The 23,975-nt window shown below is 58.1% G+C and overlaps 1 protein-coding gene across 1 annotated transcript in view; it reads right to left on the bottom strand.

Moving 5' to 3' along the window:
• ARHGEF10L (Rho guanine nucleotide exchange factor (GEF) 10-like) overlaps positions 1-23,975 on the bottom strand; it is a 103,353-nt gene that overhangs the window by 55,004 nt on the left and 24,374 nt on the right. The window contains exons 7-15 of the mRNA XM_005858738.2: positions 20,398-20,567; positions 14,672-14,788; positions 11,879-11,987; positions 9,371-9,477; positions 7,188-7,265; positions 6,067-6,246; positions 4,894-5,010; positions 3,031-3,123; positions 2,116-2,289 (exon numbers count right to left, since the gene is read on the bottom strand). Of these exons, the coding sequence (XP_005858800.1) occupies positions 2,116-2,289; positions 3,031-3,123; positions 4,894-5,010; positions 6,067-6,246; positions 7,188-7,265; positions 9,371-9,477; positions 11,879-11,987; positions 14,672-14,788; positions 20,398-20,567 (1,145 nt within the window). The remainder of the gene's footprint in view (positions 1-2,115; positions 2,290-3,030; positions 3,124-4,893; positions 5,011-6,066; positions 6,247-7,187; positions 7,266-9,370; positions 9,478-11,878; positions 11,988-14,671; positions 14,789-20,397; positions 20,568-23,975) is intronic.

Genomic DNA, 23,975 nt, shown 5'->3' with positions numbered 1-23,975 from the left:
GGCGGCTGCACAGGTGTGTGAGCAGAGGCAAGAAAAACCCTGCCGGTTACAGAAAAGGAGCTAAAGCAGAGGACAGAAGAAGATACTCCAAAGGGCAAAGCCCATTCACCACCAGCACAGGTGGCCACGGCTGGGCTGAAGTCTTTTTCTCAAGAGACATCCCAAGATAGAAGGCTTGGGTGTTACTAGCTATAAGGGTGTTGTCCTGCCTAGAGGCAGGGAGCGGGCAGGGGATGACGCCCAGCCTTCATGCCCACCTTGATCAATCATGGATGGGGACGTCCCCCCAGGAGGAGGCTCTGTCTTCTACCCATCTTTCCCCCCATCTCTTTCCTCCTGGAATAGGTGAAGCAAACCCAGATGCCTGTGGGGCCAGCAGGGACCTCACTGGGAAGACGTGGGGAGGGGCTGAGGGGAGTGGGAAGCCACAGCTCAGGTGACTGTTACCATGTAGGAAGTTCCTTGCCCAACACCAACAGGTTTCCTAGCTCTTCCAATCCTTCAGGAAGACCGTCAAATCTGAATTTTACGGGATATCTCTCCATTTTCAAATGTTGGCAACTAATTCCTTTTTTTTTAACTACTGCGTGGGTCCAAAAACACATGTGCAGCCTGAATTTGGTGGGAGAGTCTCAAGATGTAGGACCCCTGACGCTCAGAATTGCAAGGGACCCTGCAGGTTGTCTTGTTCCAGCCCGGTCACTCAAGCTGTGGTAAAGATTTTTTTTTAAAATGTGGGTTAGAGAGTACTATACACTGTAAGGTCGCGGTCCGCCTGGAAAAGGCTGTTTTCCTAACAACCCTTCCTGTACTATTAGGGCTTTCACCATGTGGCTGAAATCTCACTGGGCCTTAGTCACCGGCCTTAGTTCTGCTTTCGGGCCCACAGAGCCAGAAGGCTCCCAGTTTTCCCCAAAAAAGATCTGGACATCTCCCCATGACCCAGCACAAAGTCACTTCCCCAAAGAACGACCCACGTTCCCGCCACTGTGCCCCGGGGCGGGGTCGCCTCACCCTGAACCATCTGGGCCGACTTCCACCCTCCGGTAAGTGAAGGAAGGTGAAGGCTGGGGTGCAGATCTGGGGTCTTGCAGGCAGCTGAGGTCACATGCCACTCGGACACAGAGGACTGACATCGACCAACAGGTGGCTCTAGGAGGTGACTTTTTTTGTACTGGCTTTGTATTTTTATATGTTTTTATTGATTTCAGAGAGGAAGGGAGAGGGAGAGAGGGGTAGAAACATCAGTGAGAAACATCTTTGTATTTTTATATGTTTTTATTGATTTCAGAGAGGAAGGGAGAGGGAGAGAGGGGTAGAAACATCAGTGATGAGAAACATCATTGATTGGCTGCCTCCTGCACGCCCCCTACTGGGGATCAAGCCCACAACCCGGGCATGTGCCCTGACCAGGAATCGAACCATGACCTCCTGACCCACACCGGCCGGGCTGGCTTTGTATTTTAAAAACAGGGGTCTCTACAGGCTTATTTGAAAGTTCTTCAAGATTTTTTTGCGGGGGGTGGGATAGAATATTCCTAAGTTGCAACCCCAAAACCTAGCATGGACTTTTCATCTTTCTTCTTCTTTAAAAAATCACTGATAATGTTATTTGTATTAAGTCCTTTGTATTAAGGACTCTGGGCCTGCTGTTTTTCTGACTCCCTCATTTGCCCCTGGGGGTCAGGCACCTTTGAATTCTCCTTTCAGTGGGAGCAAGTGAGGTTCAGAGAGGTTGTGTGATTCCCCTGAGGCCACACAGTGAACACCAGTAGCAAAATCAGGATCCAAACCCCGAACTCTGACTCCAGAGCCCACTTGCTCAAGCACAGTATTAGGCTACCATTTCCCATATCTTTACCGGCAATTCCATGAATGAACAAAATGAGCTTTTATCCTAGAGTAACACGAACAGTAATGAATGTGGGGGTGCAGTGAGACTAATCCTCCAGGTAAGGTCTGTGGGCACAGAGAGAAGCCAGGAAGCCCCTCCCTCCGAGAACACTGCCACCTGGTGGTGGCCACGAGGCAGGCAGCAGAGAGGTGATCAAGGCTGCAGAACAGGTGAGGGCATGCTCGAAGGTGGGGCGCCCCCCATCCCCACCCCACACTCACCTTGTTGAGGCTGCTGCGGTCGCTGACGCTCTTGGTCAGCTGCTGGATCTCGGCCACCTGGTCAGCGAGCCGCTTCTGCTCATTGAGCTTCTCGGCCAGCGTCTCCAGCTCCGTGAGGGCCAGCTGCAGCGAGAGCCTGTCCGGGTGGCCCCTGGGGGTGTTCTTCAGCATGTCCTGCCAGGGCCGAGAGAGCCAGGGCTGAGAACCCCACCCTAGCAGACCCCCCTGGCTGGGGTCAGAGCCTCAGCCTCCACACCCCTACGGAGACCCTGGAGACCCGTCTGAAAGGCTCAGCTTGCAGCCAGGACAGGTGGGACTTGGCATAGAGCATGGCTCAAGGAACAGCGAATGAATGAAAAAATAACAAGCATGTGGACCCATCCCTGATTCACCGATGCTGACAGCCACTCCCCAGCTGGCGGCTCTGAGGACAGAAAGGAGGACGCTGCTGGGCCCTGGGCTGGCAGCCTCCTTCCCAGCTGGGCCGAGGCTCACCCATGACAGAGATGCCCCAAGGTCTCGGGCCCTGGGCATGGGGTGGGGCAGGAACACGCGGGGAGGGGGCCTCTTGCTTCCTGTGAAGCCTGAAGTGGCCCAGGTCAGCACATTCCCTGAGCGTCCCCTCCCTGCCTAGAGCCCACAGGTCCTGGGTTCCACATGCCTTCATTCCCTTCCAGAATCCTGGGCTCACCCACCACCAGCCACTCGGCATTCCACATGGGGAGGTGGGAAATACGCTCCCAATCTGATCAGCTCCACTCCAGGAGTGAAGTAGGAGGGGCCAGGCGGGCGGGGGAGGGGGAGAGGCCCCGCCCACAGTCCACAGCAGATGCAGGGACTGCAGAGGACAGATGAGAGCCCCCACCCACCAGGCGCGCACCATGCAGGCAGGTGGCTGCAGAGCCCCGGTGGTACCTGAAGCAGGAGGATGAACTGCGGGAACCTCTGGATGGGCTTCACCATCAGCCCGTAGAGCGTGACGCGGTCGGGGCTACACACCTGCCGCCGCTGTTGAAGACGAGGTGGGGTCATTCGCTGACCCTCTGCAGCGAGGCCCCCGCGCCCCCGGCTGCAGACGCCGCCCGGGATGGGCTCCTCTCCCCGGGCCCAGGACTCTGCTCAGCCTCGGGCCTGAGAGAAGAGCCAGGGGGGGTCTCTGGTCCCTCGGCCAGGGCTCCCAGCCACCACGGGGTCCCCACACAGCCCCTCAGCCTGGAGAAGCTAGAGCGGTCATGTTAAGGTCTCTGGACTAACAGCATAATTGGGAAATTCAGCAATTTATTGCAGTGGTCGTACCTCTACAATAGCCAAGACAACCATTCCCTCCACTTAAACCAGCGGTTCTCAACCTGTGAGTCGCGACCCCTTTGGCAGTCGAACGACCCTTTCACAGGGGTCGCCTAAGACCATCCTGCATATCAGATATTTACATTACGATTCATAACAGTAGCAACATTACAGTTATGAAGTAGCAACGAAAATAATTTTATGGTTGGGTCACAACATGAGGAACTGTATTTAAAGGGCCAGAAGGTTGAGAACCACTGAAACGAAAGCAGCCGGGCCTGGCCAGGACGAGGGGAGGGCACGGGGGTCTTACTGTCCTCTCTCTTGCATCTGTTCCCACCACTCCATCTACACACCTGTCATCTAGATCCTGGCCCTCGTCCCTGGTAACCCAGGCTGCTGCCACAGCCTCTCCACTGGCCTCCACGTCCCCCTGCCCTGGCCCAAAGCTCCGCAGCAGCTCCCACTGCCTGAAACACACTGTCCCGCAGGTCCAGGGCCGCCCACACTGAACAGGACTGCCTCTGGGCCTCCCCAGCAGCAGTGCTCCCGGGATCCAACCAGACGCGCTCACCTGACGCCATCCTCCTGCCTCTGACCTTTGCCCCCACCCTGCACCTGTTACACTCTTCCATCTCCACCTGTTATAATCCCGTCGTACCCCCAGGACCCATGGCAGACGCCCTCTTGGACCAGGGCATTGGGTTCCTCAGCTGAGGCCCGGCTCCTGGCTCACCTGCACCCTCCACCGGGCACCATGCTCCCTGCAGGTAGGGCCTCGCTCTGACTCGCCTGACTGAGCACCCAAAGAAATCTGGGGGAGCCTGGCCACAGCTACATGAGGCCTTTGGTCCTTTTACCTCTAATCTCCCACATGAACCCCAAGACACCCCTTTGAGAAATTCTCCTCGCCCTTTTACAAATAAGGAAGGGATTGTGGTTCGATTCCTGGTCAGGGCACATGCCCAGGCTGTGGGCTCCGTCCCCAGTAGAGGGTATGCAGGGGGCACCCGATCAGTGAGTCTCTCTCATCATTGATGTTTCTATCCCTCTCTCCCTCTCCCTTCCTCTCTGAAATTAATAAAAATCTATTTTTTTAAATAAGAAAAAGGACAGCCCAGCGACACCCTGAGCTCTACCTGGAGGCACCCTGCCCAGCCCGCCAGAGGTACAGGCCCCGGCACTGCTGGGTCTCCCCACGGCAGACCCACCATCATCTCACCCATCCCCAAGAGGTCACAGGCCTCCTCTTCCGCCTGGCAAAGCCAGGATCCCAAGAGGCTAACTGTCACTCATCCTATCCCTCCTGCTGGGGGGCAGGAGGAACCCCTGTCTTCCCATGGGACTGTGGGAGCCCCAAAGGAAAGAGGTGTCCCTCCCCAAAGCAATGTGCTACCTGAAGCTGCGCCAAAGTCTCCCCTCCTGAGAAGCCCTCCCGCCCCACCGCCGCCAGCGCCCATTGAGGGAGCTGTGGACCACCGCCAGGCCCACCTTGAGGAACTCGAGGAAGGCGGGCTTGGTGAGACAGGCCTTCTTGATGATGGACATGGCGTTGGTGAAGTTGTTCACGTAGTCGCTGTACACGTCGAGCACCATGGACTTGGAGAACTGGAACGGGCATGGGAGTGGCACGGGAGGGTCACACCCCGCCCACCCTCACTGCCACCTCAACTGCTCTGACGACACCTGGAGGATCTCAGCTAGTCTGAGGTCAGGACACCTGTCACCCAGGGAGGGGAGGAGACCCGAGGTCGCAGGGAGGAGAGGCGGGGACAAGGACAGCCTGGTGCTCCTGCCCTAGCACGGCAGCCCTGCCCACTGGTGAAGGTGTGACACCCCCAGAAAATAAGATCCCCCCGGCCCTTCACCCCCCAGGGGCTGCTCCTGACTCCAAACTCCTGGGACACACTGGCCAGGTGTCGGATCTGCTGAGCACTCAGGTTTTAAACAATCCTTTCTCTTTTAGCAGAACCCAAATATCTAAGACGCAACAGAGTGGGGTTCCACCGACTTCACCCTCCTTAGCTCCTTGGGTCTCTCTGGGGCCCAGGGGTTTCTGGCACACCCCTCATTCCAGAGGGGACCTGGGTCTGAGAGGGCCCTAGAGCTGCCGGACATGGCCAAGCCGAGCGGAGGCCAGGCCAGGTCTCTGGAGTGTGATCCATGCTGAGGAGGCCCCGACGCCCTGGGACATCCTCCGGGGGCCAAGGCGTGGTCTGTTTAAGCATCACCAACAGTGGTCACCCGGGAGTGCCCGGCAGGGGACCTTCAGACCCCCGGTGGCTGCCCCCAGTGGCCGGGCCCCTGGAGGCCCCCAGCACCATGCCGGCAGCCATCTCCAAGGCCACACCAGGCACTGGAAGGTGCCATGCCGACCGGCAGGGGACCTTCAGACCCCCGGTGGCTGCCCCCAGCGGCCGGGCCCCTGGAGGCCCCCAGCACCACGCCGGCAGCCATCTCCAAGGCCACACTGGGCACTGGAAGGTGCCATGCCGACCCCGGCTTGGACCACAGGGCAGATTCAGGCCCCGCCACCCTGTGACCCCACTGACTCGGACGGGGGAGCAGGCAGAGGCAGGAGGCTGGCCCACATGACCACAGGGCCAGACAGGCTGTGGCTCTCCCTGGGTGGGTGGGCCAGGGAGAGAGTCTGGGGACACCTACCGAAGCCACGAAGAGGTCCCCGATCTTCTCGGAGGCGTCCCACTCGGCCACGCGGGAGGACAGGGCGATCTGGAACATGGAGTGGCAGTGCAGGATCTCCTTCACGCGGAAGAACACCACCTGGCACTTGCGGAGGCTCAGCGCCTTGGGCTCCATCTCCACCAGAGGGTTGCGGTAATCCTGTGGGGCGGGAGGGCAGGGTGAGCCGGCCAAGGCCAAGGAGAACTCGGCAGGCCAGGCTGGGCCTTCCTGTCGGGGAGCAGGTATCCCTCCCTCCTCCCCCCTCACCTGTCTTCTAGGAGGATCTCCATGAACGCCCTAACCTTTGTAATAGAAATTGACAGGATTAAAATCGGCTGGTATAAATATAGATGTAACAAGACAATAAACATCAGATCCTGATCAGTTCCTAACCAGAACTCCGACCAGAACTTTGGCAGGAGATCCTGGCTAGAGGTCCTGACTAGGCTGCTGATCAACTGAAGGCTGTCTCCATGTCATTCCTTCTTCGCCGACTCCGTCCACACCTTTGGGGACCCCTGGACCTGCTGGGGTTGGACCCCAGCACATCTCTACCTGCCTGAGGTCTGGGGACCGGGCTCCCCTGTGTGGCTCCCACCCCGACAACACCCTTCCCTGTTGGCCTCACTCCGAGAGCCCACAACACCCCAGCAGATTCACCGTTTCAGGAATGCAAACGACAGACCAGGTGGATACACCTGGACCGAGTCACATGACCATCTAGCAATCCCTGGGCATCTGATGGCGAGAGAGCCTGCCTCCTACTCCCCGACTTGGGGGCTCCAAGCCAATGGGAAGGCACAGCCCTATCCCAGGGGCTCCCAGAGAGGCGGGCGAGGAAGACACAGTCCCTTTCAAGCACGAAAAGGACCCCGTGCCCTGGACTCTCCCGAACAGCCCTCATTCCACAGAACCCCAACTTTATTTCAGAAAACGCAGGCCCCCCGTGAACACCAAGGCATCTGGAATTCTTAATGTCTCCCATTTGGAGGTCCGCTGTCCCCACAAAAGTTCTGGCCTTTGGCCCCCTCCCCTTACACTCCCTGCCAGGTGTCCCTGCGGGGCCCCCCCTCCCTCTCCCAGGGGCCCCAGCGTCGTACCTGGAGGACCCGTTTCAAAGACTCCACGTAGCTGCCTTCGCTCTGCACGATGGAGCCCAGGATGTGCCTCCGGACCACCTGCTCGGGCCGAGAACTCAGTCAGCGCCTGCACCAACCATGGCACAGAGCAGCACCTACTGTGCGCAGAACCCAGGTGACGGGAAAAGAAGCCCCAGTGCCCAGAGGAGCTGACAACTAAGGGACCCATCCCTCCCTGGAACCAATGGGCCTGGAGGCCCGGCAATTCCTTCCAGGGCCCCTGCCCCTCACCCCCAGAGAAACACCTGTGCTCCCCAGAGAAATACCCGTGCTCCCCAGTCTGCAGAATGGGGCGGGGGCCCTGGACGACCCCCAGGTGCCCAAGCTGTTCCCAGAGCAGAGTTCTCAACCGCATTGACATTTAAGACCAGGTGACTGTGTGGACCGTCCTGTGCACTGTAAGATGCTTAGCAGCATCCCTGGCCCTTACCCCCTAGATTCCAGTAGCATCTCCCAGTTGTGACAAGCAGACCTTGCCAAATGTCCCCTAGGGCACAAAATCACCTGGTCGAAAGCCACAGGCCTAGAGTAGCTGGTCTTCCCTGGCCCAGGAAATCACAGGCTCCGGGGCCGAGAGACCAGCCGACACCAGGAAGGGGAGCCCTGGGCTACGAGCTGAAGCCCGGGGTCTCGCCGGCTCCACCTGCTCGGACAGTGGCTCCCTGCACTGGGGCAGGGGAGCGGGGTCACCTTCCCAATGCGTTCAGGGGCCAGGGTAACAGAAATGAAGGAAGCAGGCGGATGGCCTCCCAAGACGAGAGGTGTGGTCCCATCTCCCTGATTTTAAGAGGCCAGACATCCGGGTTCTCTGCCACCCAAAAAGGTGACAGATCCCTTCACTGAGCTTGGGCCTGGAGGCCCGGCAATTCCTTCCAGGGCCCCTGCCCCCCACCCCCAGAGAAACACCTGTGCTCCCCAGAGAAACACCCGTACTCCCCAGTCTGCAGAATGGGGCGGGGGCCCTGGACAACCCCCAGGTGCCCAAGCTGTTCCCAGAGCAGAGTTCTTAACCGCATTGACATTTAAGGCCAGGTGACTGTGTGGACCGTCGTGTGCACTGTAAGATGCCTAGCAGCATCCCTGGCCCTTACCCCTAGATTGCAGTAGCATCTCCCAGTTGTGACAAGCAGACCTTGCCAAATGTCCCCTGGGGCACAAAATCACCTGGTCGAAAGCCACCGGCCTAGAGTAACTGGTCTTCCCTGGCCCAGGAAATCACAGGCTCCGGGGCCGAGAGACCAGCCGACACCAGGAAGGGGAGCCCTGGGCTACGAGCTGAAGCCCGGGGTCTCGCCGGCTCCACCTGCTCGGACAGTGGCTCCCTGCACTGGGGCAGGGGAGCGGGGTCACCTTCCCAATGCGTTCAGGGGCCAGGGTAACAGAAATGAAGGAAGCAGGCGGATGGCCTCCCAAGACGAGAGGTGTGGTCCCATCTCCCTGATTTTAAGAGGCCAGACATCCGGGTTCTCTGCCACCCAAAAAGGTGACAGATCCCTTCACTGAGCTTGGGGCCCCTAACACGTCTTGCCTGGTGTCCTCACAACCAGAGGGAAGCAGGTCTCTCACGCTGGTCCGTGGCTGGGAAAACCCAGATGGGGAGGGAATCGATCTGACCGCCCAGGTCCCCGAGCAAAGCCGCCCGGCTCGGCGTGACACTGGGAGAAGGAAGACACGGCCGAGGAGCCGGCTCGGAGGGGAAGCCGTGTGACTCTGAGACCCCAGCCTGATAACAGGTGGACGGAGGGTGGGACTGGGCACCTCGCTCAGTTCTCTCGGAGCCAGATTAGTTCAGTGCGTCTCAGCCCTTTTTAAATTTAGTCCCTTTCATCAAACAGCACCTTCATTTGAAACAGGTAAGTCGGAGCTGCTCTGGTTGCCGTGGGCGTGGGTAGCAAGGCTCCAGGTTGGGGGGGGGGGGGGGGACCCCACTGCCAGGGACCACAGCGTGGGACCCTCGGGGCCCAGTTTGGAAAGTCTGTGCAGCTGGTTGGGAAGAGAACCCAAAAGGCCCCAGCTGGGGTTCAGCCAAGAGCCCCCGACCATCACTTCCCCTTCAAGATGCAGACCTTGTGGCCCCAGGTAATAAGCTGGGACCCCAACATTCCTTCCCCTGAAGACTCCCACCCCCCGCTCCTCCCACAGACCTGCTGAGGGCTCAGGCCATCGGGCATGGGGCCCAGCTCCGGGGCTGGGGGCTTGATGTCCGTGACGCTGACCTCCAGGAGCCCCATGTCCTCGTCCTCCGAGTCACCTGGAAAGTCAGGCAGGTTGGTGACACAGCAAGGCCAGGACAACACGCCCTGCTCAGGCTCCAGGAGCCGGGAACCACCCTGGCCCGGGGTCCTGGGGGCTGAGTGGCGCCTGGGGCCACACAGGGTCAGAGCCCAGTGGCCACATCCTCGGCCACACTCCCCTGCAATAGCCTGTCCCTAAATAACCATGAGCAAGGGAGGAAACAGCAGCATCCACTCGCCAGAGTCCCTGTCCCTGCTCAGACCCGCCGGCTTCTGGCCTGGCGAGGCCCGGCCGCCTGGGAGCCCATCACCAGGCACTAAAAATAGTTTTCTTCTGGACACCTGAAAGGGAGAAGAAAGACCCCCAAAGAACGAGCTGTTTGGCTTTGTGTTTTCATCTTTCAAAAAAATATGCAAAGACGCCAAAGGGGAAAAGTTCAGCTGGCGTCCTCAGGGCACCGTGGGCATGGGTGGGCGTGGGTCCCAGATGGAGGGCCGGGGAGACAGGCTCAGGCAGAGAGAAGGGGAGGCTGGCGGAGGGCAAGGGTCTGGCCTTGGAGCCTGGCCCCTACGAGAGAGAAGTGGACACGGGAGACGGGACCCTGGCTGCTCAGGGCTCTGACGCCCCATGGCAGCGGCCGTGGGCAGCAGGAAGTGGGTGCCCCGGGGAAGCTGGGAAGAAAGAAGTGGCAGTGACTCCCGGGGCCAACGGAGCAGGGACACTCAGGTGGGCCCTTACCTGAGCAGGAGACGGAAGAGGAGGAGGAGGAGGGACAACGAACCACAGCGTGGGGGTGGGGGTGGTGAAGGCCCTCCTTCCCGGCCCACATGGCACCGGGGCGATCACTCCGCACCCACCCCAGCCTCCGGCCCTGCGGCTTCCTCTTCCCCCATGCAGCGCTGGGTAACATTCTTGGCCGGTGATTCGAGCTCTGCCACAGCTATTAATAACGCCTCTGGTGGGAGGGTCACTTTAGGAAAGGCTCTGGGCCGGGTGGGGAGGGCCTGGGGAGAGCCCGCTGGCCGCCTGGCTGGCCTGGGGGTGGGGAGAGTGACCAGGAACTGCTCCCAGCCAGCGCGCCTGTCCACCCTGCTCTTTCTCCGGGCCACTCCACTGCGTTCGGGCCTGTCGCCTTCCACACCGGGGGCCAGGGCACCCTCACAGGTTTAGTGCTGCATCCGCGCATGCACTGTTGGGATTAACTGTGCAGGGTCACATGGCCAGGAGGCAGCAGAGCTGGGATCTGAACCCAGGACAGAGAGATTCGGTCCTGGCACCAGACACCAGACACTCCACTTAGTGCCGCCAACCCCCCCACCCCCACCCCCCCACACACACACACTGACAATAACTCCTGCCACACAGGAACTGGGGGCTGAGCCAGGCTCTTTCCATGCATCCTTACCACAGCCCCTGAGACAGATGCCATCCTAGCCCATTGCCCGGATGAGCAAACTGAGGCACAGAGAGGGTGAAATAAAAGAGGGCGCAGAGCCTCCGGTCTCCCTGGCCTACACAGCTGACCTGGCCCCGCTCTCTCCCCCACCCTCACTCCAGCCAGAGGAAGGAGCCTCCTCCATCCCTCCTGTGCCTGTGTGTCCCCAGGCAAGTCACTGAAGCACGCTGCGCCGGCTCCCTCCTCTCTGAACGGGAACAGGACAGCCTCTGTAGCTGCCTGGTGTTTATTAGGATTCAGTGAGGAGCTGTAAAGCTCTTATGAGCGCCTGGCACGCAACGAATACTCGATAAACGTGAATTCTCACGAAAATCATTTCTGGGACATCGCCTACGTCCCCGCCTCCCGGCCTTTGCACGGGCTCCCTTCTGCGCCCGGAGCACCCGTTCCCCTCCCCTACCCCCTGCTGACCAACCTGGGTCTCCCTCTCCTGCTCTCAGCCCTTCCCTGACCTTCAATCCCACATTCCATGCCCGTTTTCCCCACCCCGCGCCATGGCACCCCACCATGCCGTCATTTCCTGTCTACAGGCCTGTCTCCCCCGCTGCACCAGGAGCTCCTGGAGGAAATGCTGTTCTATGCATCGTGGTGCCCCTGCACCCAGCCCGGGGCACGGCACTTAGCAGGTGTTCACTAAATGCTGGCTGGTGGGGAGATGGGTGGCTGATAAAGGAAGGAATAAACAGAACTCAAAGGCGAGGCCAGGTGAGCTAGACAGCACGGAAGGCCAAGGGCAAGAGCAAGGGCAGGGACGCTAAAGGGAGAGGCCCCACCTCCCCTGGAAGAGGAGGCCACGCCTCCAAGAGAAATAGGAAATAGGCTGGGACAGCGGCCTGACACTTGGGGTTCAGTCCCCAAGACCCACCGCCAGAGGAGCCCAGACACCAGTGACCTCGCCCACCAGTCCCTGCTGCCACAGGGCTGGGCACCAACCCTCCCCAGGCCGGCCCACGGGCCTCACCGAGGACGTCTTTCCTGTGCAGGAAGGACACTTTACGCAGGACGGCGATCCTCGTCTTCTCCAGCCCGTCCTTGGTCCCGCTCCTGGCGGCCTTCATGAACTGGGTCATCTGGGCAAAGGCAGAGGCTCATCAGAGAAGCGGAGGGAGGCCCTGGGCCGCCGGCCACCAAGGGCCACCAGCTCCTCCCAGGCCTCCAGGCCAGGACGACAAACATCAAGACCCCGGGGCCCGTGCCCTCCCAGGGAGGTGGCAGCAGAGGCCAAGAGGGACAGTGGGGCAGGGCACCCCGAGACCGCTTGAGACCTCCTGGGACAGGATGAGAAGGAGGAGCTCCCTAGGGGAACCCTCTTTATGGGCAAGGGGAGGTCCTAACTCGATTTTTCCCCTTTGGGACAAATTATACAGCACCTACTCCCATCAAATCGAGGGGAGGTGTCGCGTGGGGGAAGGCTCGAGGCCTGGGGTCCCAGCCTGGCTGCAAGTCCCAACTCCACCACACCCAGCAACGTGACTCTGGACGCGTCTTAACCTCAGTGAGCCTCAGGCTCTCGCTGAGACTCACCAGGGCGGTGAGGACCACGCGGACAGGTCTGGGGAAGCACGCTGGACAGAAAAGCAAGCTGCACAACATCAGGGATACTTAAGGGGCCACCCCAAGGAGGTGAGCACACACCTCCATCCCATCTGCGGAACCCCAGAGAGGAACCCCGTCCCGTGCCCCCAAAGAGCCAGGTTTCTTACTGAGCCACTGTCCAGGAAAGGGGAGAAGGCTGAAGTTGCCACAGAGCAGGGCGCAGCTTCCCCTCGGTGGGGAGGGCCTGGGACAACAGCGCAGCAAGCTAAGCAGAACGCGGGCACAGGAGGAGGCGTGCCCAGGAGGGGAAGCGGGCACCCTGGGCGCTGGGGGAGCCCTGGCCTGCAAACAGAGCTGCTGTCCCCTAACTCATTCTTTCATCCCCTCCGCACCCAGCCCAGCCCTGGCATCTTCCCGACACACAGCCGGCGCCACTGAGAGAAGCTTCTACAGGGATGGACAGGCCTCCTCTCTGTGCTGCCAGCATGCCAGCCACTAACCCCACGTAACTTTCGGACACTGGAAAAGTGGCCGATGTGACTGAGGACCCAAACTCCAGGTTATATTTCATTTTCATTCCTTTGAATTTAAATAACCCCATGGCTGTCATCATGGACAGTGCCTGCCTAGGAACACCCTATCCTTCCTGACCCTCTGCTGCAGCTGGGGAGCACTCATGGGGTGAGGGGGGGGCCTGGTCTCTGCTCTCAGGACCTCCTTCCTCCGAACACCCCCTGGGGCCCCAGCAGAAGGGGCGGGCGCTCCGGGGGGTCTGGGAGAGGAAGGCCTGCTGTAAACCAGTGGGGGCTGAGGCTGGGGGCAGGGTGGCGATTTTCAGGAACAAGGCCAACTTTCTAGAAACAACCAGCCGTGGGTGGGGAAGGGACGTCCCAGCCCCTCCTCGCCTCTACACGGACAATGTGAGGGTAGCAGGGCTTGGCCTTTTGGGCGGGGCGGGTCATAAACACCTGTGAGGACTAACAAGAGGGACAGCCGTCGACCCCAAACTGCACAAAGACACTCATCCTCCTCTGAGGGGGTCACCCCCGCCCCCCAGATGGGAAACCTGTCTGGAGCCCAGTTCCCGGCCTCGTAGACCGCCATCCGCAGGGCTGTCCTAGGAACTCCCCACGTGGTCTTTGAGGGAACCCCCTGCAGCCTCTCTGCTGGCATTTTCCTGGGCAGTAAAAGGGCAGGTGAGCACCCCAGAGGTGTCCCCGAGTCAGCCTGCCACCCCACCCACCCTCACGGTGCAGAGGCCGCGCCAGGAAAAACGCTGGTCTGGGCTTCTAGTCCTCCACGTGCTCCCTGGGGAGGCCTCGGGTTCGAGGGGGACAGTGCCACGGGCTGGAGAGCGCAGGCTCTGACCCGCACGAACCCAGGGTGAAGCCCAGCTCCACTGCTGCTGCTGGTGTGACCCTCGCCGTCCTCACTAACGCTCAGTGACAGCAGTGACCCACCTGCCTGCAGGGTGCCCTGGGGACAGAACAGTCGGGCGCACAGTCATATTGCCACCGTCCCATGAGCGCCCGGGTGTGCTGAGTGCAGCACTGAGCACCCAACACGCCTGAGCTCATCCTTACATCCGCCCGAGGGGCTGGTACTGCTAATGCCCCCATTTCTTAGGCAAGGAAACCGAGGTCAGAGAGGTCAAGAGACCTGCCCAGGATCACACAGAGAGAAAGTGGTGGGACGGGGATTCAAACCCAGGCCTTCGGGCCTTCAAAGCCCAAAGCACGTGGTAGTTGATCAATGAATGGAAGCTACTGCTGTCAGCAGCATCATTATCCAGCAGTCTGAGTCCCATCTGAGAAGCAGGTCCCCTGAATTTCTCTGCACAGGACGGGGAGGGATGTCTATGTAACCCAAACCCCCCACCATGGTTATTAAATATGCAGACTGCAGGGCCTTGGTCCAGACCTGCAGGCTCCGAGTCTTCAAGGGGGGAGCTCAGGAATCTGCATGTTTCAAAGCTCCCCGGGTGATTCCAAAGGCCCTAAGTTGGAAAACCCACCCAGGAACTCCTGTAGACCGGTGAGGCGTTGCTTGAGGGTGGGGGGGAAATGAGAGGTAAGAGCATGGGAAGAAACAGGCCTACTAAGGCGCTGACCAGCTCCTGCACAGGTGCGCCCTGTGGCCAGTTCCGGGTCTCGGGGGCAGCCCAGGGCTCGGCCCACCCTCTGCAGCCCAGGACTCGGGAGGGACAGACAAACAATACCTTACAATCGTACTTGTGCTTCAGCTCCTGCATGTCTCTCCCCCCAACTCTTAAAGCCAAGATGTCTCTCTTAGTCCTGGCGTATCTCTCCTTTAGCCTAGTCAGGTCTGGAGAAAGCTGGAGCCCCCAAGCGGCCAGGCAGAAGGAGAGCAGGTGAGAGGAGCAGGCAGGACAGGGCGGAGACAAAACAGGGACAACAGAGGAAAAAGGAGACTCAGGTAAGGTGGCGGATGGACAACGCAGAGCAGGCGGGATTTGGGGGCTGGGCTTGACCAGGGCCCAGCAGCAGTCTGGCCAGCCTCCTGCCTGGACTGACTCCAGCATCGCCCTACCCCCACGTGTCAGGCAGCCAGGGCCGGTCTCTGCAGCAGGGAACCCCGCTGCTGGGGAGGATAGGTGGCAGGGGGGTAGCCCAGGCAGCTCTCAGGGAAGGGGAGCAATGCTGGGAGGACAAGGACTGTGTCTTTGTCATCTCCCCATCCCGGGGGCCTGTGACATAAGAGGTTCTTGGCAACTTTGTGAGATGGATGGATGGATGGCAGGTAGATGGATGGGCGGAACAGGTGGGCAAGGGGATATGTGGATGAGTAGGAAGATGCACAGAAAGATGGGTGAGTGGATGGAGGGATGGTTGGACAGATGGATGCAAAACAGACAGGCAGATGGGTAGATGGACAGGCTCATGGAGAGATAGATGGATGGATGAATGGATGGAGAGATAAATGGATAGGTGAGCAAATGGATAAATTTAGTTAGGTGACTGTATGGCAGGGCAAAAGGATGGAGGGATGAATAGATGAATGGAAAAATAAAAGGATGAATGGACTGATAGATGATAGTGCTGTGCTGATAAACATTAACAACCAGTTCTCCGGGCAAAAGAGCTCTGCTTTGTAGCATTTCCATGGTGTAAATGCTCCCCCCTAGTCCATTTCAAGCTACCAACCTGAATCACTGAATGTAAACTTGGAAAGAGACACATACAATTGGTTCTTGGGTTCTTGTGAGCAAGGCCAAGCTGGCTCTAGCACACCACTGGGGGAAGGGGTGGATAAGTAGAGGGAGGAAGAGAGGGAAGGAGGGAGGGAAGGAGGGAAGGAGGGAGGGAGGGAGGGAGGGAGGGAGTACTGAATGGAAGGATGGATGGGTGACTGCTTACATACTCTCTTGGAAGATGGATGGATGGACAGATGGTCAGATAGACATCCAAAGCATGAAGTGTATAAGCAAGGGTGATATTTGGTCAAGTACACAGGAGACCAAGAGAGTGTCCTTTAGAGCAGCGGACACGCAGGGAGATCAAGTGTGAGCTCTGTAGGCACGAGCCTGCACTCACATCACCAGCCCCGCTTACTCACTGGAAAGTCTCCCCACCTGCCTTCCAGCTTCCCCACAGGCAAACTGGCCATGATAATAACCACTTCACAGAGTGGCTGAGGAGATCACATAGATGATATATTCAATATATCGAGAGCTTGGTGATTCCTCAAAAAATGGAAGAGATCATCACTCTCTTATTCGAATAAGTGCTCCCCATCTGTTGAATAGCTGGATGGATGGATGGATGGATGGACAGATGGATAGATGGATAGATGGATGGATGGATAGATGGATAGATGGATAGATGGATGGATGGATAGATGGATAGATGGATAGATGGATGGATGGATAGATGGATAGATGGATAGATGGATGGATGGATAGATGGATAGATGGATAGATGGATGGATGGATAGATGGATAGATGGATAGATGGATGGATGGATAGATGGATAGATGGATAGATGGATGGATGGATAGATGGATAGATGGATAGATGGATGGATGGATAGATGGATAGATGGATAGATGGATGGATGGATAGATGGATAGATGGATAGATGGATGGATGGATAGATGGATAGATGAATAGATGGATGGATGGATAGATGGATGGATGGTGGCATGGATGGTGGCATGGATAGATGGATAGATGGATGGTGGGAGGAAATATTTTCTTTCAAATTGTATGTGATGAGTGTGGCTCTACCACTTACTGGCTGTGTGACCCTGACCACATCATCTAACCTCTCTGAGCTTCGGTCACTTAGGTTCTCTGATGAACAAAATGAGATTCTTCATGCCCATAATACTAGGGTATTAGGAAAACTAAATGAAACTGCTTGGTAAGCTGCACCACACCAGGTAAAGGTTCCTGATTGTTATACAAAGAAGTAACCAGACAGGGATCCTTCTGTGAGTTACTCAGACTCCCCAGAAACTGGGGGGCCTGGTGTATGTACCGAGTTCTGTTCCATCTGCAAATAAGATTAACACAATAAAGCAGCGGTTCTCAACCTGTGGGTCGCGACCCCTTTGGTAAGACCATCCTGCATATCAGATACTTACATTACGATTCATAACAGTAGCAACATTACAGTTATGAAGTAGCAACGAAAATAATTTTATGGTTGGGGGTCACCACAACACGAGGAACTGTATTTAAAGGGCCAGAAGGTTGAGAACCACTGCAATAAAGCCATAAAGGCCACGTGGGCCACCTGATGCCTCGATTCTCTAAGGGTCAGAAGACCCAGGATCGAGAGTCTCCTGCGGAACTGGCCAGATCCGAGCAGGTCAGAGCTGGCTTTTCTGCCCCGTCCCCTGACCCACTGGATCACAGTGACCTCGGTATGAAGAGGTCACAATCAGAAAGTGGAAAAGTTCAAGCAGCCCTCTCCACAGCTGGAAAAAAATTAGTAACTGCCACTGGCCATGGGAGGCAGCCAGCAGGTACGATCAGCATAAGAGGACCAGGCTCCTGCTTACACCTGGGTCGGCAGCTTCCAAGGAGGCCCCTCCGCACACCCTTCGGTCACTTCCTTTGGCAAAAATCCACCCGTCGAGAGTGGCCTCTTGAGACATGAGAAGGAGGAAGTCCACTAGCTCTCTGGCAGCAGGGCAGGGTGCCAGGCCCCTCTGGTCTCCAAGGACAGGACACAGCACTTCCCCAAATCTCTGCTGCCCAGCGCCTCGCAGCCACACCACACGGCCAAGCAGTGGTGGCCCCGAAGCATGCAGCCACTGCAGCGCCAGGCTCAGGAGCAGGTGCGTCCGAGAAGCGCAGGAGGGCAGAGCACCGCAGGCAGGGGTCAGGGGTCCCTGGCAGAGGTGGGTGCTGAAGGAAGGACCCTCGTCAACCCCCTGTCCTGGGAGCCTACTGTTCAGGCAGCAGGAGGGCCTTGGCCCATGGCCAGAGAAAAGGTCCCCGGGGTTAGAAATTCCAGGAACATTGTCTGCTGAGGAAGAGCCCAAAGCCCCAGCCTCAGGGTATGAGGAACCTGAGCTCATGGCAGCAGCCAGAGACCCTGCCCATAAGGCCAGGCCCCAGGGAGGGCCAGCTCAGCACTCTGAGTGCTCCCTGGCCCCTGGCACCCCCTGGGGGCAGAGCGTTGGTTAAAAGGCAGCTTGCCCTGCCACACCCACACCCTGAGCAGGTGAAGCCCTGGCATCTGCGAATTCAACCAGCTACCACGTGATCCTGATGCCCATGCAGGTCTGAAGGCCACCACCAGAGAGCCCCAACTCAGCATCCCTATGTCTCTGTCCTCTGAGAGGTGCCTGCTGTACCCTTCCAGGCCCCAGCAAGAGGGCAAGGGCTGGGGACATGGCTATGGGGGATGAGGAGGGGCAGCCAGAGGCTGAGGACAAGGGCTGGCCTAGGCAACAAGTCTACTTGCTCCCACAACCCAGGGCCAGCTGAGATGTGCCCACCCTGCCCTCCTACAGAGAGGCTGCCCAGGGGCCGTGGTGGCTTCATAACGGAAGCCCCCTTTCTCTCTTAAGTGGTGCACGCTGCCCCTTCTGAGGACAGAAGCAGGAACGACCTGTTTCTGGCTTTTGCCAGACCACCCCTTTGGTCTAAGCCACCTCTCCATCTTCCCCAGCTGCTGCACCCCAGCTCCCAGCTCCTCTCTCTGAGCCCCCTCTGACCAACCCCAGCAGATCCCACCGTGTCAGGCAGGCACCATGGGTGCAAGGGCTCACGGTTACAGAACGGCATTTTGTCTTCATTCTTGACAAATTATCTCATATTTGGTATCTCCTCCTAGACCAGTGGTCGGCAAACCACGGCTCGTGAGCCACATGCAGCTCTTTGGCCCCTTGAGTGTGGCTCTTCCACAAAATACCACGTGCGGGCACGCACATACAGTGCAAAGTTGACTTAAAACTTTAAGTAAAGTTGATTAAGTTAATTTTAGGGAACGTCGTGGAGTGAAAGAAGATGTAGTGTCAAGGATTGAGGAAAGTATGTTGAGATGGTTTGGACATATAGAGAGGATGAACGAAAGGAGATAGACGAAACAAGTATACAAGACGAGTGTGGATGGGAGAGTTGGAAGGGGTCGACCTCAGCGAACGTACCTCAATCAGATTGAGGACGTTTTTAGCAAAGGCCAGCTTAGGAGTACCCTAATTAAGTTAATAACAATGTACCTACCTATGTAGTTTAAGTTTAAAAAATTTGGCTCTCAAACGAAATTTCAATCGTTGTACTGTTGACATTTGGCTCTGTTGACTAATGAGTTTGCCGACCACTGAACTAGACCACAAAGGTTCCCAGAGCCTGGGTGGGTCTTCCTGGTCCTGTGTACCCCAGCCCACACCCTAAGATGTGTCCTAAGCACACAGTAGGTGTCACAGATGCCTAACTGTTTTGCTAGCAGCATGTCAAGGACACTTTCCACGGCCCAGCCCACGGAGGCCCAGCCACAAAACCAGGCGAGACCTGCTCACTCCCAGGCTTCCTGAGGACTTGGGGGAGCCTTCTTTTCTGCGGGGATCCCCACACTTAGAAAGGGGCAGAAGGCACTAGGAAAGACTTGGAGGCCCCCACAATCCCAGCCCAGGTCTGGGACCCCCTGCCTTGTCCCTGCCCGCCTCCAGGCTGAGCTCGCCTGCCTGTTGGTGTCTTTTCCGAAGGAGCCTGAGAGGGACCCAGTCACCTCCGGTCAGTGAGTAAGAAGCTGCTCCCACTAAATCCCAAATCTCAGCATGGCCTGAGCCTGCCTTCTGGGGGCATCTGTAGAAGGAATGGGAGCAGAGAGACTGTCGCAGGAGAGGAGGAGCAGGCAGGCCACCCTCCTCTCGGCCTCTGGCTCCCTCCCGAGAGCAGCAGGATGCACCTCATTCCAGTAGAACACCAGAAGGAACCAATGCATGGGTGGCGCTTGGAAAGGCCGAGGGAAGGAGCCGCCCAGGCAGCTCTGTCTTGGCCACAGCAGCCCCCGCTGGCTCCCCTCGCCAGGCAGAGGACTGGGTGGGTCTCTGATTGGTCCGAGGACACAGACCAGTGTCGGGCAGGAAGAGCACAATGATTTGCTCCAAGTGCCCACTCTGATCTGCTGGCCGGGCTGCCTGGAGCACAGTGCTGGGGATTCTGAAGCCAGATCTGAGCCCAGGAGCATCATGGTCCATGCCAGGATCTGCCACGGACACGGGGTGGGAGAGCACCTGTGCAGGGATGAGCCATGCCCACCCCAGGGTCAGGGCTCTGCACAACCAAACAGCAAGGCCCGTAGGTCAGCTTCTGTTTCAGGGCCCCTGGGCCACTTCCTCCCTCACACATTCCTGGGAATCACTGCTCAGCTATGAGTCTCAGGCCTGGCTCTCGCCACCTGCATCGTCCCCTCCCCGAGGGGGTCCCAGTGCCCTGGCCGGGGTGAGAGACGCCCCCTCCGGCTCACCTTGGGCTGGAAGGACACTCGGTGCCTGGCGGGCTCCGCCTCCGGCTTGGCCTCCTCTCCGGAGTCCTCGCTGTAGCTCTCAAACTCGCTGGAGCTCCAGCCTAGGTCCTCGGCCTCCCTGGGCGCCCCGTCCTGGCGCACATCCTCGTACAGCAGGCTCCTCTCCGCCCCTGCTGGCCAAGGGACAGGCAGGTGAGTGGAGGCCCCAAGGCCAAGTTCACCAGAACCCCATTTCTGAACCCAGATGCGTAGGTGGGGGTGGGTATGGGTGCATGTCGATGGGCCCTGGAGCTCCACCTCCACTTCCTTGTCTATACAGCAGAGGTGATGACAACACAACAGCCACCCGGTAAAGTGAGGCGGACACGAGAAGGTGTAAAAAAGCTCAAGAAACGTGTCAGGCATCCGACAGGCTCACTGATTGCCTGTCGTTGTCAGCATTACTTTTCTGGGGTCTGGGTGCTCATCCTGGGCCTCCTAGGCATTTTTTAATAGAAAAGAGAAGACGGCCCTAGCCGATTTGGCTCAGTGGATAAAGCGTCGGCCTGAGGACTGAAGGGTCCCGGTTCGATTCCAGTCAAGGGCTTGTACCTAGGTTGCAAGCTCCTCCCCAGCCCAGGCCCTGGTCGGGGCTCATGCAGGAGGCAACCAATTGATGTGTTTCTCTCTGTCTTTCCCTCTCTCTTCCACTCTCCCTAAAATTCAATGGGAAAATATCCTCGGGTGAGGATTAAAAAAGGAAAGAAAGAAAAAGAAAAGAGAAGATGGAGGAGCAAGCCCTGACTCGGGCCCTCAGCTCTGGCCTCAGCATCCTGGGAGCACACGGAGATGGGCCAGCGTTCCATGAGCCAGGATCCTCCAGGCCAAGCCTCTTTCCCACAGCGGTCCAGCATGGGCCAGTAGGGGGCGCACCTGCTCCAATGTCCAGGAGCAGTCCCTTTTCTCCAAGGCCCCACAGGAAATGCCTTGAACCGAAAGCCTGGGGACAAAGACCTGAGAGTTCACTAGCCTGGAGAGACAGGTGCCACCAGGGCCTGGGCTCTCTTGGGGTCTCTGTCAAGTGGGTGTGAGATGCGCTCCCAGGCTGTCCTGGGACTGGAACACGGGTCCCCGCACAGCCCCAGCTCCGCCACTGGGAGATCTTCGGCTTCACTCCCTCCCGGTCAGTTACCTGCAGACCTGAACTGCAAACCTCGCAAAAGTGAGGCCAGGCTCCTAAAATGCCTGCAGATCATAAGGCTGCTGTCAACACGGAGAAAATGAGGCGTTGGGAAGGGGTTTTAAATCTGCTCAGAAAGCACATGTGCTGGGAAGGGGGAGCTCGAGTCTTCGGAGACCTCCCTGCAAAATGGGATGGTGATCAGCGGGAGGCGGAGTGAATAAAACGTGTATGTAAAGCTCTAGCGGAGAGCAGCGGATCCTTCCCGGTGGGGGCTCTAGGTGGGCTCGGTGTCATCACACTGACCTCGAGCCGCACCTGCACCCCTCGGGAAAGTGGGGGGCGGGAACCTGGAAGATTGGCAGCCAAAGAACAAAATGGGCGCACTGAGGCTTAGCTGGAAACTCGGGCCCCAGGATCAGGAGGGAGCATGAGGTTATTTTTAAGCAAAAGATAATAGTGACTAATGTTTCCAGGGAGTGGAGCAGCTGGTGACTAGGCGGTGACCTTTACGGTGACCTTTACGAGGCTGGGTTGATTGTCCTATTACTGCAGTGCGGGCCCCACCAATGCTTGGGGCTGCCCCTGAGGAAGAACCAGGGTGGCATGCCAGATGTCTCCCTCCCCACCTTCCAAGGGCCACCAGCTCCCCGCCCTGCCCACATCTACGTGTCCGTCTCAGTGGATTTTCCCAGAAGCCCTGCAGGTCAGCAGGTGGCAAGTCATCACCCCTCCATTAGACAGATGACTTACCAAGGTCAGGCAAGGGAGGGGCTGCAGACTCCCAGGCCGGACTCCATCCATTCACCCCTTTTCATGGAAGCCCCACCATGCTGGGCTCATCTAGAAGTGCTCCCCCAGTGGACACCGTGCCACCAGATTCCTGGGCCTGTGCCAAACCCTCAGCCTCAGGGGCCTCACAGCAGTTCTGGTCCTGGTCCCCGCCCTCTGCTTCCTGGGGCCTCAGACTTCACTGGTGCTCAAGATCACAGCCCCTTTCCACAGCATTCACCACCCCCCGCTCGATGCTCCATGTCATTCTCTACCGGCATCCTCACCACAGCCCAGCATCTAGCTTTATTGCCCCAACTTTACAGATGCATCGACTGAGGCCCAGAGAGATGCAGAAGTCCTCTGGTGTGAGCCTCCCCAAAGTCCTGCGAGGTCAGGATGACATTCTGATTTTGTATGAAGAAACATATAAATAAAATGTGTCTGGCCCAAAGGCACAGACCCCTGTGCCCTAATCAATGGCAGAGCCGAGACTGGAACCCAGGGCTGAGTGTCCACTAGCGTGGGTGGCCTGCGCCTCGGCTGATAACCTCCTCTCCCAGGGCCCGCTGAGCCCACATGAGTCCACACCGGTCTAATACTAACACAGCAGCATCTCTGAGCAGCAGACCTACCGAAGCGGCCACAGCCCTGTCTCACTCAGTCCTCCCAAGCCCTGCAGGTGGAGACCTGGGGGTGGGGGCGCTGAGTGTCCACTAGCGTGGGTGGCCTGCGCCTCGGCCGATAACCTCCTCTCCCAGGGCCCGCTGAGGGTGGGGGGTCCTCACTCTGCAGGCTCAGAGCTGGGATTCAAAGGCAGATTGTCTGACACATACTCTTAACCACCTCGGGGAAAACTAGGGACAAGCCATTTCCCCTGCCCTGGGGACACCATAGGGGGGGGGGGGGGGGGGGGGGGGTGGTAGTGACTAGGGACCAAGTAATTCATTGCTTGATTAGATTCAGGTGGGAAAACAGCCCAAAGAGGTTAAACAAGGGCCTTAGTCCTCTCAGATCTCCTGGGTTGGGACCTTCCTACAAGACCCCACTGCCTCCCTACCAATCGGGCCCGTCCCCACCTCTCCTGGATCCAAATGAGCTGCAAGCAGGGGAGGTAAGCACCTCCTGGGCTTGCAAAGGATGCCTGTTGTTGGCCCATTTGTCCCTGTGGCTGGAACAGGAGTCAGGAGGGTGGCTCTGGGGGCCCTCAGGTCTTGTCATGTCTGTGTGTCTCTCCCTTTGGACTATGCATAGCCCAAAGATGGTGAAGGCCACCCCTATCAGAATAGGAGCTCCTCAAAAGCAGGGGCTGTGTTTCCCTGACATGGGGAGCCCCTGAAAGCAGGCAGAATGGGGTAGTGGAAAAATCAAGAGTCAGCCCCGCCGGAGAGGCTCAGTGGTTGAGAGTCGACCTATAACCTGGAGGTCACGGTTCGATTCCTGGTCAGGGCACATGCCCGAGTTGCGGGCTGGATCCCCAGTGGGGGATGTGCAGGAGGCAGCCAATCAATGATTCTCTGTCATCATTAATGTCTCTATCTCTCTTTCCATCTCCCTTCCTCTCTGAAGTCAATAAAAATATTTTTTTTAAAAAAAGAAAAAAAAAGTAAAAGCAAGGCCCTGGCTGGGTAGCTCAGTTGGTTAGAGC

The sequence above is a fragment of the Myotis brandtii genome, unplaced genomic scaffold (assembly GCF_000412655.1).
Source record: "Myotis brandtii unplaced genomic scaffold, ASM41265v1 scaffold1204, whole genome shotgun sequence".
Taxonomy (NCBI): Eukaryota; Metazoa; Chordata; class Mammalia; order Chiroptera; family Vespertilionidae; genus Myotis; species Myotis brandtii.
Note: the sequence above shows the minus strand (reverse complement) of the source record. Positions and strands in the feature narration are given on the sequence as shown.